Source organism: Buceros rhinoceros, unplaced genomic scaffold (genome assembly GCF_000710305.1).
Source record: "Buceros rhinoceros silvestris isolate BGI_N320 unplaced genomic scaffold, ASM71030v1 scaffold1877, whole genome shotgun sequence".
Classification (NCBI taxonomy): Eukaryota; Metazoa; Chordata; class Aves; order Bucerotiformes; family Bucerotidae; genus Buceros; species Buceros rhinoceros.
In genome coordinates, this window is record NW_010422556.1 from 848 (window position 1) to 14,990 (window position 14,143).

Consider the following 14,143-nt stretch of genomic DNA (forward strand, 5'->3'; position numbering starts at 1 on the left):
TATAAAAATAATTATTTGCTAGCTTCGCGCTTACCTTCAAATACATGGAGTACTTGAGTAACTTCACATTCTCTTTCTGAATTAGGTTCACTGCAGTATTAGATCAGGCACAAACTTCAAAACCTTAATTAGCCAAGTGTGACTGAACCAACTGGATTATTTCAGCTTGAACAGAAATGTCTAAACACAACTCTAACAAAAAAAAGACAGCTTGCATCACAGCAGATCAAGCGAACTAACACTGAGTATCTTTTCATGGCGGAAAAAAAAAAAAGTCACTATCCTAAGTTTTAGCACAGGATATTCAGGGAAAATGTATTGCAAGACCATGCTTTGTAAACATTTCTACGAGTCATTCAGATGATTGGCTTTGGAATGAGCGCTCAAAAGACTTGGTGGTGTGCGGGGCGGTAACTAACAGCTAACGCTATGAACACAAGCAACATTAACATGAAGCTACAACAGCAAGAGCAGCGAAGGCTCCCATGTCCAGTAGTGAAAACTGGACATTCATTGATATTTTGCTATAAAGTGTTTAGCGTTACGGAGTCCAGCATGGCACGGTCAGTAACCCTGTTACAGCTGCAGTATTTGTTTTTGCTTGGTACGAAAAAGCTGAACAGCAGCATAATTGTTGTTATATTGAATCTGGGCTTGGAATCCACCTGTTTCTTTTGAATAGGGATGAGTCAGTGGTTTAAAATAAAAAGGCTGCATTTTTAGATTTCAAATATGTGCAAAATTCTTTTCACTACAGTAGAGAATATAGTAGAGATGTGTGTGCAATCTTGAGAGTTACATCCCAACCCAGACACTGCCAACAAATGGCCAACAATCACATGTGGGGGGGAACTCCCAACGGTGACTCGTGACTTTCAGTGTTATTCCCAGTCCTCCTCACAGCTGCTGTTCTCTCCCCACCCCACTTTATGTCCTTTTATGCAGTGCATCAAGTACTAACATTCATAATTATTGTAAAAAAACATTGGTCCATGACAGTTCTGATAAGCTTCCTTCAGGAATTCCAGTAAACTCTCCATCCTAAGACAGCTGTAACTGTGACAGTGGGTTTATGACAGCAAATGCAATCTGAGAGATGAAGGTCTGTGAAGATCAGTATCTCCTTTTTCCCAAGGTCTTCCACAGCTTTTAAAACCACAGAAAATGGATTCCAATGTTGTTATTTGGATTTTGGTGCTTTAGCCTTGATGAGATTTTCTGTTTTCACATGTTGTAGGCAACATAAATAGGATCCAACTGGTCAGCTAAAAATCCGTCTCTCAAGTGCATTCGTTGTTTCTCACCACGGGAATTGATGGGAATAACCCCGGGGTCCACAATGACTACAACACCTACTATGAGATAATGCTCCTCCAGAACCACATTTGTTACCAGCGCCACCAGATCCAACGCTTCTTGTTCTGAGCCTTCCAACTCCACAACCACCACCAGCAAGTTGGTCCATGTAAACACAGCACTGTCAGCACACAAATATTAACGGGGGAGAAAAAAAAAAAACCATAGTCAAAGGAAGCCAGTTATCAAAAGAGGCTCACTGGAAATCAGTTTTCTAAGGATTTGAACAATACAGTAACTAAGAACAAGTGATGTGACAGTAATGTGAAAATATTCATAAATCAAGAGGTATCAAAGCTGTAACTTCTTGGGATATTCTCTGCCGCTTGTTTTTTAATGGTCCTTAGATATACCCAATCATGTGTTTGAAAGTCCTCTGCACTTACGTATTACAACAGAACCAGTAAGATTTCACACTCAGCGTGTGCGTACTTAATATTCATGTACTTCTGTACATCTTCAGAGATTGTTAAAGGACACACAAAATCTCCAAAGCTTGCTAGTGTGCACTACTACTGTCATACTGAGGACGTGGAACCATTGGCAGGTATCATGCATTGGGACCCAAGAGAACAATCCATGTTAGGAGACAGCATTCAAGAAACCTTGGAAACGTGTTCACCACACCGAAGCGTGGACATACTGGCACAGCCAGGGAAGTCAACAGCACAACCTGCACGTGCTCTGCTGCCCCAGTCATGCCCTGCCCTCTCTGACTCTCAGACTATGACAATCAAACTCTGATGAAGGGTCGGCTTTTTTTCCTTAAGTGGCAGCAGCAGGGGAAGAGGGGCTTTGTATTCCACTTACTCCTGCTGCAGTAATTCCTAACCAAAGTTCTGTGAGTTCACTCTACAGGAAGCGCTCAGTCTAGCATGCTGTTCCACAGAGCCTGAGTGCTGCTTTAGGAGGAATCAAAGAATACAGAAAAATTGTACTGAGGCTCTTACCATTCTGCAATGCTCTTGTGTGCTCTTATTACAGAGGTCTCGATATCAATGGGATGGTACCTCATTCCTCTGAGCTCCAGTGTTTCATCCAAAGAGCCAACCACATACAGGGCATCATGCCTCTCTGCAACACAGCAGAGACACTTCAAACATCGTCAGAGCCACAAGAACAAACATGGTAATTTCTACATGCTTATTAGGCCTGTTGCAGCAAGTGCATTTACCAATGGCAATTCCCAATCTATTACAGCTGTTGCTTTAATAAACTTTTAATTATTTCTCTTGGCTTTGAAGAACTGTTTCAATGAAAGTCCCTTTGGTCTCTGGCAGGCAGAACTTAACTGCCTACCTTTAACATGACCAGCTGCCTCAAGGAGTTCCAAACACATGCTGCTGTAGGCACAGTTGTTTTCGCTCACCTCCACTAGCATCGGTAAGTTCTGTCCTGCGCAGAAAGCCAAGGTACCCAGTCCGAGCCCATATGGTCTGCGTGTCTCCAAAGCTCAAGCGAGCAGTAAAGTGATCAGCATGCAGTGCTTCTTCTCCATACACCGTGTAGTAACCGGTGGCGTTGTGCGGACTACTTACCCAGATCTAGGGGGTAAAAAACAACAAAAGAGAAACATTCCCATATAAACAGAGGTTATTTTGCCAGATCCAGGCAGCATGATTTATTGGTTTAAAAAATCTGTTCCACTGACTGGAAGCCACTGTGCAGCAGCAAAACTACGATATAGTCACCATCTCAGAAACACAGTGGGATGATTGGCACAACTGGAGAGCTGCGCTGGATGGCTATAGACTCTTCGGAAGGGATAGGCTGGGAGGGAGAGGTGGTGGTGTGGCCCTGTATGTCAGGGAGTTTTGATTGTCTAGAACTTGATGATGGTGACAATAGCGTTAAGTGTTTATGGGCAAGAATCAGGGGGAAGGCCAACCAGACAGATACCATGTTGGGAGTCTGTTACAGACCACCCAACCAGGTTCTAGAGGCAGATGAAATATTCTGTAAGCAGCTCGGAGAAGTCCCACAATCACTAACACTTGTTCTTGTGGGGGACTTCAACTTAGCAGATTTCTGCTGGAAATACAATACAGCAGAAAGGAAACAGTTCAGGAGGTTCCTGGAGCGTGTGGAAGACCTTCCTGACACAGCTGGTGAGGGAGGCAGCTAGGGAAGGTTCCTGCTAGACCCACTGTTCGTGAACAGAGAAGGACTTGTGGGCAACGTGAAGGTGGGAGGTCACCTCAGGCACAGCAATCATGAGATGGTAGAGTTTTCAATTCTTGGAGTATTAGGGAGGCCGTCCAGCAGAACTGCCACCTTGACCTTCTGGAGGGCAGACTTCGGCCTCTCTAGGAAACTGGGTGACAGAGTCCCTTGGGAGGCAGCCTGAAGGGCAAAGGAGTCTGGGAAGGCTGGACACTTAAAGAGGGAATTCCCTAAGGCTCAGGAGCAGGCCTCTTCTAGCTGCCAATCAGACTCAGGCTAGTCAGCTGGTATCACCCAGTACTGGCCGGCAGTGGTTTGGCAGAGGAGGGAGGAAACCATGTGGACAGATAGACAAGTATATGAACAGTTCCAGCCCTCTGTAGAATTCATTCACTTGCCACATTAAGGCAGTTGTGGCCAGCCCACTGTAAGACAGACACTTACCTAACACAGGTATCTACATATTTAATCACTGCTGCTAAACAAAGTACAACAGCATCAAGGCTTTACCTCTCCTAAATGCGAGTCTCCCAGAGGTCCCTTGGTTTCTGTGTGTGCGATGATGACCTTTACTCCTGGAAGAATCTTGAATAAGAAGCAAACATTTAAAATAGAAGTTCAAAGAACGTGAATTCATGAAACCAGAAGTTAATAATGCAGAACTCCAGAAGTCAACAGCCTGTGCAATTCTTCCTCTTCTACTCCTCTCTGCACCACAGGTATCAACCATCTCTTCCTACCAAGTTGTTTAATCATTTAAACTCTTAAGCAGCTTTTTTCACCTTCAGAGCTGAAGTTTGTGTTTCACCTGAGAAGCACCTTCTGCACGAAGGCCTCTGATTTGCTCAGCTGCAGCACTGTATCCTATTGCTCCACTTGACATGCCTGGTCTCATTTTAACGAGCTGTTTGTTCTACACTCTCTAGTACCTCTCCTAGATACCCTGCGATTAGTGGAGCTCGTTGCCCAGATTCTGTCCTGAGATCCAGCTGAAGCAGTGCGCCAGGTAAGGGTTATGAGGAGGAAGAATTGCTCTCAATCTCTCACCTTCCCAGACTCCATAAGCGGCAGACTGTGTGGAGAACCTCTCTCCACCAAACGCACCCTGAGAAAATAAGAAAATACATTTGTACAAGGATTTATGAACTTCAGTAGAAGTAGATGGGTTGCAGTACACACAGTGTTACCCTGTCCCTAGCTGCATTGACCAACCAATGCCAGCCAATTATGCTCAGTTATTCACAAGCCAAAAGACCATTAAGAGTTTCTAGCTATCTTCAAGACTTCTGTATGCGCATTCCCACAAACCATGTTTCTTCTAAGAATCAGAAACTCAGCTCTCTGGAGAGATCAGTACCTTCTTCCAGCAGAGGTCTATGGTTGCAGTTCCACCAGCATTTTAAATTCACCTTCTTTACTGGCCTCTCCTGGACCTCTGCTTACCACACTGAACCATGGCAGTGGGTCAGCAGGAGTTACAGAAGTGAAGAGCAAGCAGCCTAAACAGAATGAGGTGACACTCTGCAGCCCGTGAAGTGGTGTAACTTATGAAGACAGCATGTTTGCCAAAGGAACAGGAGTGCAGTATGAGGTGCACAAGAGAAGGGGTGCCTATACATTATGTCATGCACTATCCCTACAGCCATAAGCTAGAACTGACTAATGCAGCGGCAGCTCTGAGGCTGTGGCTCCACTTACTTTTAACAGGAACACATACCATGCAGGACATAGCGATATATTAAATAAGGAGAAAATTACTGTAGTTTACATTGATCTGTTCAGATGCCAAACCGGGATCACGCAAATGATGGTGAATAGCTTGCCTTCTAACAGCCAAGATATAAGCTTGATTAGAGATTAGTGGTCACTGCCAGTTAACAGAAACCCCTAATTTAACATTACCAATTCAAGAAACCTAATGCACTGAGTCTTGATATTATGCTTCTTAAAATAAGTACAGAAACAAATGCATATATGCACGTACCCTACTAAACTTAAAGTCATAATTCAGTGCCACCAGCACTTGTATTAACTAAGAGACAAGGTAACATGAACATTATGACTACAGAAGTAAATCTGAGAATTTGGCAGGTTTCTGGATGACATGTGGGTACATATATGCACATGTGTGTTTTGATATGCTGTAGTACAGGCCTAGCATCAATTTATTGGATCTGGAAAGGCTAAGGGAATTGACTTGGTTTAGTCTGAAGAAAAGAAAAAACAATAGGCTAACAGGAATTGTAACTGCACTTTTTCCACTGCCTAAAGGATCACTGCAGACAAGATGGAGCCAGGTTTCTCAGAGCTGCGCGCCACAACTGGAAGAGGCCAGGGACATAATACGCAAGACAGTAAATGACAGTAAGGAAAACTTCCCCAGGGCAGGGTGTCGGTCTTGGCACATACACACAGAGAAGACGACGAGCTCCATTCTTGGAGATTTTCTGTACTGAACTGGTCCTGGCCCTCAGTAACCTGACGAAGCCTTGAAACAGGTCCTGCTTTGAGCAGGAGGCTGCATAAGGGACATCCAGAGATCCTGCCCACCATAAGGGTTTCTGAGATTCTGCGACTAACCAGCCACTTAGCAAACTCACCTTTTGCTAATGGTATGGTTAGGTCAGAAACAGCTCATGAGTCTAGATTATACAGGGCAGATGAACAGACAGTAAGTTCAGTGAGGGTCTAGAAATGAACAGCGGAACAAGTGGTGGAGGAGAAGATGACCACTTTCAGCACACAGCCATCATTCTCCAGGGAGGGGTTCCTTGTACATGATGAGGAGGGATTAGCTGCTGCCAAGAATATCTCAACAATGCAATGCAAGGAGGCTGAACGGTCTCCTCCACAGTCACTAAACAGTTAATGCTTTAACATGATCCGTACCTGTCATGTCGAAGTGCTCTCATATCTACATAGACTGTTGTTGGATCTGGTCCAGCTGTTCCCTAAGAATAAGAAGGAAGAAACAAACTCAACAGAGGCCCGAAAAATCCTGCTTTCCTTCTCGCAGCCACAAAACCTCACAAATTCCTCTCCCTGTTCACTGACACTCATAAAGGACTGCCCTGATTTACCAGTGACACAGTAAAATAGCCCCCCCCACTACAGTGCCTGCCAGCGAGCTTTAATGTTTTATGGAATTGGTAAATGAATGCAGAAGTGAAGCATGTATTTATACAGTAAGTTTTAAAAAATCTTAAACTTAAAACTAAAGTTTTTAAAGCTTTATTTTGGTAAGTACCTCTTCTAAAAACTACACAGGAAGCGCAAAGCATGTAAGTGTAAACTTATGCAGACACATTCCTTTTCCCAAAGCACAGCTGTTCTATTTTCTAAGTTTTGTCAACTTTGAAGAAAAAACAATCAAACAACAACATTTAACTGAAACACATGTCTAACCATCCCAGATCTCTTCAAGGCTCCTGGCAGTAAGAGCCTAGGCAGAGCTCTGCTGCAGTCAGAGGATAAACCTTCTGACCAGCTCTGGTGAGAGTTTCCCATTTCACAGCATGGGAACAGGGGACCTTTGGGGTTTGTTTTGCTGGCAGAATTTAATCTTGAGACAACCAGAAACAACTGTGAGATGCACATTCAAGCTAAAAAAGCCAGGCAAAGTTTTGGTGACTATTCCCCGCTTCCTGTAGCACAGTCAGTCACTTTGCCACCAGCTCAGGATTGCAGTGCTGGAGAACAGCACTAACGCCTTTAAAATGACAATGCTTTGCGCTTCTGTAGCACCACAGAGGCTCACTGACACTGATGGCCACACCAGATTATTGGTATGATCATTATCTTTAGGAATATACCATTCAGTCATTTTAATCGCTGCCATAATCCCCTTGCTGGCTTGTTTGAGAAAACATATACAAGTGTTCTTTGTGAGTAAAACTGAACTTCATCAGAAAGAAAATCTGTTTCAAATGAAAACTCTCTCCAAGGGCACACATTCGTTAGAGGAACACTGCTGGAGCAGACTGACGTTAGGGCATGACAAGCACACATGCAGCACTATACCTGTTCAGCCAGCTTGCCCAGCCTGTTTGGCTGACAGCAGGACCACAAACAGAAGTAACAGAGGCCATCAAAGTGTGTGAAACAGAGAGAAAGGGGAAAAAAAGAAATACAAACAAAGAGGCACTGGAAACATAAGATACACACAGTAAGACAGAAAACAAAACTCATACTGTTTTAGAGTGAAAAGAAAATTTCTATTTCAGATTACTTAAGAGCTTGGCACTTTTCAGTGGTTCCCTGGGAAACATGCAAGTCCCAGTTGATAAACATGAAGAGGTTTAAGGCTCTTGCCTTATCAAAAATCCCTCCTCCACCTCTAAGTATCTAAAGGCTGCTTGCAGCTTCAGAAGTACTTTCTGAGTAAACCAGTCCAGTAAGGTTGGAAGACATTATTTATTTATTTAATTATTTGCATGGTAACAGGTATCAATACCCATTCTGTTTGGCTATTCAACTATATTCATTTAAATTCAATGATTTACAGAGGTCAAATACAGATATAACTTTGGAATAATGAGGGAAATAGGTTAAAAAAAAGCAACACTAAAAAAGGGTTCAAGAATTGAGAACAGAGATGAAAAAGGTATAAAATGAAGGGGAAGCTTAACCGCCCAGCAGCCCTACACTCTTCACAGTTTTCCTGGAGTACTTTCCTCATGGCCATTTAACATTCAGCAGAAAACTGTTTTTTTCTTCCCCTGTGAAGAGCATATATCGAAAACTGGCTTTTAAAATTCCTTCGTAGACAGGCAAGTCAGAAAGCTGTTCTTCCACACTTGGCAGCTGAAATGTGTTATTCAATTAATTCAAAATCTTGAATTTTCAGTCATCTTAATTTCATCTATATACTTCCTATTTTTCCACCTACTGATTCATAAAATTGTTCTGGCCACATTTCTTTATAACCATTTTTCTAGGTGTTGTTAAAAACCTTTTCTCCTTTAGTACGTGTGAAAGAAACTACAGAAACTAAAACACTCATGAATGGCATCTTATTTAAGAAGGTAATGGCCCAAAGCACCTGTCTTGCACGAAATGTAGAATATTGAGATATATACTGGGAGGAAAAAAAGACTTAACCTAATGGGCATCTGAAACTGGAGCAGTTTATTAACTCAAGAACCAGCCAAATCCCAGGGAGCTTTGCCAGTTTCTAGACCACGCTTAGTACCTGATTTTCAGGTAAGTTGTGGAATACATTTTTGCCCCCTCTCCTAACTAGAGAAGAAATACCTCATTAAGAAATTTTGATTTAATCTGGTGAAATTACACATACAAGATTATCATCAACTGAATGCTGCACTATCAAAGGTGGGTCTGGACCACACCATGTCGTTATCTCCAGTTTGTGAAATAGAGCTGTGTACTTTATGGACATTTTCTCCCCCTCAAAGCTTCCAATTTTATACCTTTAAGCGAAAAAAGGCCAACTCTCACATGAGGTGAGATAAATGTATCTGCATGTTGATAATACTAATTTGAGATCTTTAGAAGTAAAAAAACCTGCCAACTGTATCAGTTTTCCTGGGTCTTATCTCAGGAACTCTTGTCTTCCACTGAATTCCACATACACATAAGCTATTTTTCAAACAGAGAGAACCCGAATCACACAAAAGCTGAAATAGCACTGCTTGAGACATGTAGTATGTCTATGAACAGGAAGCAATGTAGTTTACTAGAGCTCCTGCAGAGCAGGAAGGGAACAGATTTCTTAGTACTGATTCTCTGCCTTAGAAAGGCAAATCAACTGGTCAATTAGTACAGAAAAATAATCATAACCCACATCTTGAAGGCTTATTTAACTTGGTGATGAAGCAAGCAAGCAATGGAGCTCTAGTTCAGTAGGATAAAATTACATAGGGCTGAACACGATTTCCTATGAAGCTTTCAGAGATTCTGTATAAGGAATAAGCAGCTTAATCTCACCTGTAAGCAAATTGCTACGTTGACCCTGCATCCAAATGTAGTGCTCACAGCACGAGCAGAGAGGCCCAGGTCTTTGAACAGCTTAGAGAAGGACTGTGTTAAGGTAATCCTTGGTCTCTCCTCTGCCACCACCATGCATGTTCGCACGCAGGAGAGGTTAACTCCTTTCATCTGAGAGGGTGGGTGAAGAAAACAACAACCTTTTAAGCCAACAAGACCCAGGAAACTACAGGCCAGTCAGCCTCACTTCCACCCCTGGAAAGGTGATGGAACAGCTCACTCTAGAGGTCACCTCTAAGCATGCAGAGAGAAAGAGTGGTCAACATGGATTCACCAAGAGGAAGTCTGGCTTGACCAATCCAGTAGCCTTCTAGGATGGTGTGACTGGCTGGGTAGATGAGGGGAGAGCAATGGATGGTGTCTGTGTAATTCTAGAAATAAGCCATTTTAATTTGTGGAAGAGGTGGACTTTAAAAACACTGGAATAACTGACATGACCTGGTTAACCACTGTAGACACAGACTGCACTCTGTTTGGCTCCATTCACCCAGGACAGCCCTCTAAACAACCCAATCAGCGTTGTGGCAATTGTTTGATGCACAAGATGCAAGATACTCGCATCGTGTAGCTGTAGCACAGCCACTCCTCACTTTGAGCTGAGAAAACTCACACAATGTTAGTGTGTCATAGGGCTGGGCTCACAAGAAACCTGCTTGCTCTCAGTGCCACACAGTTCAAATGCCAGCAGAGCGTTCAAGACATTATTAGCTGTCACCAGTGTGAATGTGAACCTGCTGCAACTGGCTGCGGGCCAGGATGCCCTTCAGCAAGGTCCATGAGAAAAAAGAGACAGAGGTTTTTTAAGAATAAGCACAAAGAGCTGCCAGACATTTCTGCAGTGGAAGTCCTGAACAGCAGCTTAGTTACTCCAGCCATGGGAACACTCCTGTGTTCAGAGAAAAGCGCCGCTTCAAGGAAATTAATCTTCCATTAAGAGATTTCTCTCAAAAAGAAACTGATGTCTTAATGTGTGGTTGCTGCTGCTAGGATGATCACATCCATTTCAGAACTCAATACATTTGGTGACAAGCAATCTGCAAGCAGGTGAGACTTGCTAGCTTTTGTGGGGCTTCCTGTTTTGGGGGGTTTTTTTTGGGTGGGAGAAGTTTTTTGGTTGTGGAGTTGGTTGGGGCTTTGAGGTTTTTTCATTTTTGGTGTGGTTTTTGTCTGTTTGTTTGGGGTTTTGTTTGTTTGGGTTCAGACAAGAAGAAGTTGAGAGGCTTGCTATGCCTTTTGCCCAAAATCTCAGAAATATCCAGCAGTACAAAGGTGGTACAAATAAGTCAGGTTGAGAACATAAGATTTCTTTTTCCCCACCAGAAACACGAGAGCTGAAACTTCCAGCAATCTCAGCATTTCCCAAAAAGCAAGTCATTGTGACAGGGGCCCATCTTCTGCAAGCCAAAATTCAGTATTTTTAGAAAGATACGTGGATTTATATGTCAGCATGTTATATGCTAAAAAGTGAAGTCCACTCACCCGGAGTACATCAGTCTGTGTTCCGAGCCCTTTGGTGCACATCTCCATCACGGAGTAAGAGCAGAAGGTGACGCGCACTTTATACTGACTGACAGCAGACAGCCACAGAGACACGTTGCTCTCCAGTTCCAGAGGAGGGACTAGGATAGACTGATGACCCGAATATACACTGAGAAGAGGAAGAAAAAGAAACCTGAAAACTCTGAGCCAGCATAAAAAAGCCAGAAGTTACAGTCAAAAAGAAGCAAATAGGGGAAAACTGAGAGCTTGGGATCTATCTGAACTTCAGCTGATCTTCTCCAAGGATCTCTTTGTGAGCTAAGAACCATGGGTTTGGGTTAAGTCACAAACTTTAAGGAGAGTATATCTGTCCTGCAGTAAATGGTGTCAAACTATAGGCAAATACTCAATACCTTGAATAGACAGAACTTCTGACGCTGAAACATTAACATCTGAGATACCATTCCAGTTATGGATTGTAATTGCTATAATTGAGTTTATTTTGGGGAGTCATTCTCGGAAAAATACATCTTCTTCTTTGAGTGAAATGAGTCTTTAAACCATTTAATTTTTTAGTGCAATTTTCTTCCCTTTGCCGTAGGTGCCCCAGTTTTTAAATGCTGGTTATGTGAAATATTTAACCTGGATCCCAGTTAAGAAGAGTGGACAGAAAGCCACATTCAGAATCACACCACTCATTAATTTTGTGTTTTTAAAAATATTATATACTCATTTCAAGACAGTGAACACCATGACCATACAGACTTAAACCATCCAATTTTTTAAAATCACTTGCTATCAACAAAATGAGTGGCACTCCCCTCTAAAACCAGGCTTAGATAAACCAATGTGTCTAGAAAAATATAATAGCATCTCTTTGGATCATCATCTTTGGATTAGATAAAGCATATGGAATGTTTTAAAAAGCAAAAAAAGAGGAAAATTTTTTAACTTTGCGAGATGCTGCATTATGGTAGTTATCTGATTGAATCAATTCAGGTCGCATTTTAAGACACGCTTAATTTCTTACTTTAGCAGTATTTCTTCGTGCATGCCAATCTTGAAGTCAGCTCCTTAAGGGGCTGGTAAAAAGTTACGGTTTAACCTCAAAAGACTTTAAAAAGATTTATTTTGTCTATGTGAAGTAGACAGCAAAGTGGTTTTTTTTCCTCGGATTTGGTACCTAATTAATGCCACTTGCAAAACCCAAGTTACTCAAGTACCTTATTTAACTGATTTTTGGTACCACAAAAGGTGTTTCTTGAGCTACCTATAACAAGGTTAATTTGCGTTGCTCTTACAATTTCTATTCCTGTGCATTTCAGAGAAGGCTAGGAACACATGAGAAAGCCACGACTCCAAAGACGTACCTGCACAAGCACCAGAGTGCAAATCCCAAGCCACAGTAAGGGTCAAGGCAGATGGCAATCTGACGTGAAGGGTACAGCTCACACTGGAGCTTTATAGAGCGGCATAAGGCACTGGTAGCTGCATGTGACATCTGTAAGAGGAGAACAGGTGCTCTCAGGGACTTTTGAAAAACCAGCATATCGCATGCAATAACTGACAGAAAGGTCTGTCGTAGATGATGCTGCAACACGTAGCGGTCTGCGGTTTCTTTAAGCACCTTTAAAACAGGAAAGGGATACAAGCCCAATATTCCACAGGTACTTTTCATGCTAGTGGCAAATGACACCCGTCATGACATCAAATGATACCTAATGATGTCTGACATCTCCACGACAAATCACAGAAGAAAACATTAATGAACTTTACAATAAATATTCTCCATTAGTCCCCTTGGTGATCACTCACATAGAGCCAATAAGACCAAATGGTTCCAAAACAGGCATCGAGAAATCCTGGTGTCATGCGAATCTAAAAGCAAGCCTTCTGACCACCAAGATGGGCCACTTACATTTTGTATTTCATCTCTGGCAAGAGGAATGAATGCAGAATATGCCTATATATATGGAAACAAAGTATAATAATCTTTCTCTTGCTACTCTACCTTTACTCCTGCTAATATACCAGTAGTAGACACACTGAAGTCCAAGTATGCCAACATATCTGGAGATGTAGGTCTGAAAATACTGGCCAGCTTCTTTTTAGGCATATCATCTATTTAGAATATATAAAAAGAGAAGGGAACCATATTATTATTTTGGATGAAAAGCACAGGACAAAACTGAATTTTCACAGTATTAATGCTTTCTGCAGTTTCTGGACAGCTGTGGCGATGCAATGCAATGCAATGCAAGATACATCGATTCAATTAGGCAGTTATAATATAACAAAATAAATAAATCCAGCTTCAAACTATTTACATTTTGGCTAGCGGGCGAACACTCTATACCTGTATCCAGAATAGTGGGCCATGTTTTAATATCTACAGCTGTGGCAGCTTCCTTGGACTTCAGCAGTTTCATTATCGCCTGTGTGGTCAGTATACATGCAGACTTACTGACCTGTGAAAGACACAGCATTAAAACCACTTAAAAACCCAGTGAATGAAAGCTCAAGGGATTTCGTATCCATCCAGATGAGAGAACCAGTCAGCTGAACAGATGAAGAAAAACATTGGAAACAAAGAAAAATCAATCACAACAATAGAAAGAACATTTTAAATGAGTTTCTGAAGAAAGTATTTCTTAACTCAGTCACACTAATAATTTTTTTTCCTAGCTTATTTTACACTGACTGCAGCAAAGCAATTTAACAGGCTGCATCAACCATCCTACACTCAAACACATGAGGAGAGGAATGTCTTCTACATACCTCTACAATCATTTTGACAGTGGGCAGCGTGGTGGCAAGATTCTGTGGATGAGGCGGGCGAACAGTGATAGGTATACAGCCAGCGTACAAGCAGCCATAGAAAGTTGCTATCAGGTCTACTCCTGTAAAGGATATTTGTGGAATAAAGAATTACCAGAACAAAAGGCCAAATTCTTTCATGAAAATTGAAGTACACACTGATTTATTTTGTTAAGATGTAAGGATTTGTCACAAAGGTCTCTTCAAACCAACAGGCTGTTCTTGGCCATGCCCAATTCTGTAAAGTTAAAATATTATGCATTTAAGAGAACAGAACAAGGTGAAGCTGTCATGAAGATGACAGCTCATATTCTTTTAAAAA

The 14,143-nt window shown here is 42.1% G+C and overlaps 1 protein-coding gene across 1 annotated transcript in view; it reads right to left on the minus strand.

The window, feature by feature from the left end:
- Positions 1–513: 513 nt before the first annotated feature.
- The window catches only part of DIP2A (DIP2 disco-interacting protein 2 homolog A (Drosophila)), a gene marked incomplete at its 5' end in the record, with an annotated part of 67,634 nt that continues 54,004 nt past the window's right edge, over positions 514–14,143 (minus strand). The window contains 12 exons of the mRNA XM_010140062.1: positions 514–1,477; positions 2,307–2,430; positions 2,726–2,900; positions 4,030–4,104; positions 4,567–4,624; positions 6,409–6,470; positions 9,466–9,636; positions 11,005–11,173; positions 12,375–12,505; positions 13,016–13,125; positions 13,361–13,472; positions 13,783–13,904. Coding sequence (XP_010138364.1) covers positions 1,225–1,477; positions 2,307–2,430; positions 2,726–2,900; positions 4,030–4,104; positions 4,567–4,624; positions 6,409–6,470; positions 9,466–9,636; positions 11,005–11,173; positions 12,375–12,505; positions 13,016–13,125; positions 13,361–13,472; positions 13,783–13,904 — 1,562 coding nt within the window. The remainder of the gene's footprint in view (positions 1,478–2,306; positions 2,431–2,725; positions 2,901–4,029; positions 4,105–4,566; positions 4,625–6,408; positions 6,471–9,465; positions 9,637–11,004; positions 11,174–12,374; positions 12,506–13,015; positions 13,126–13,360; positions 13,473–13,782; positions 13,905–14,143) is intronic.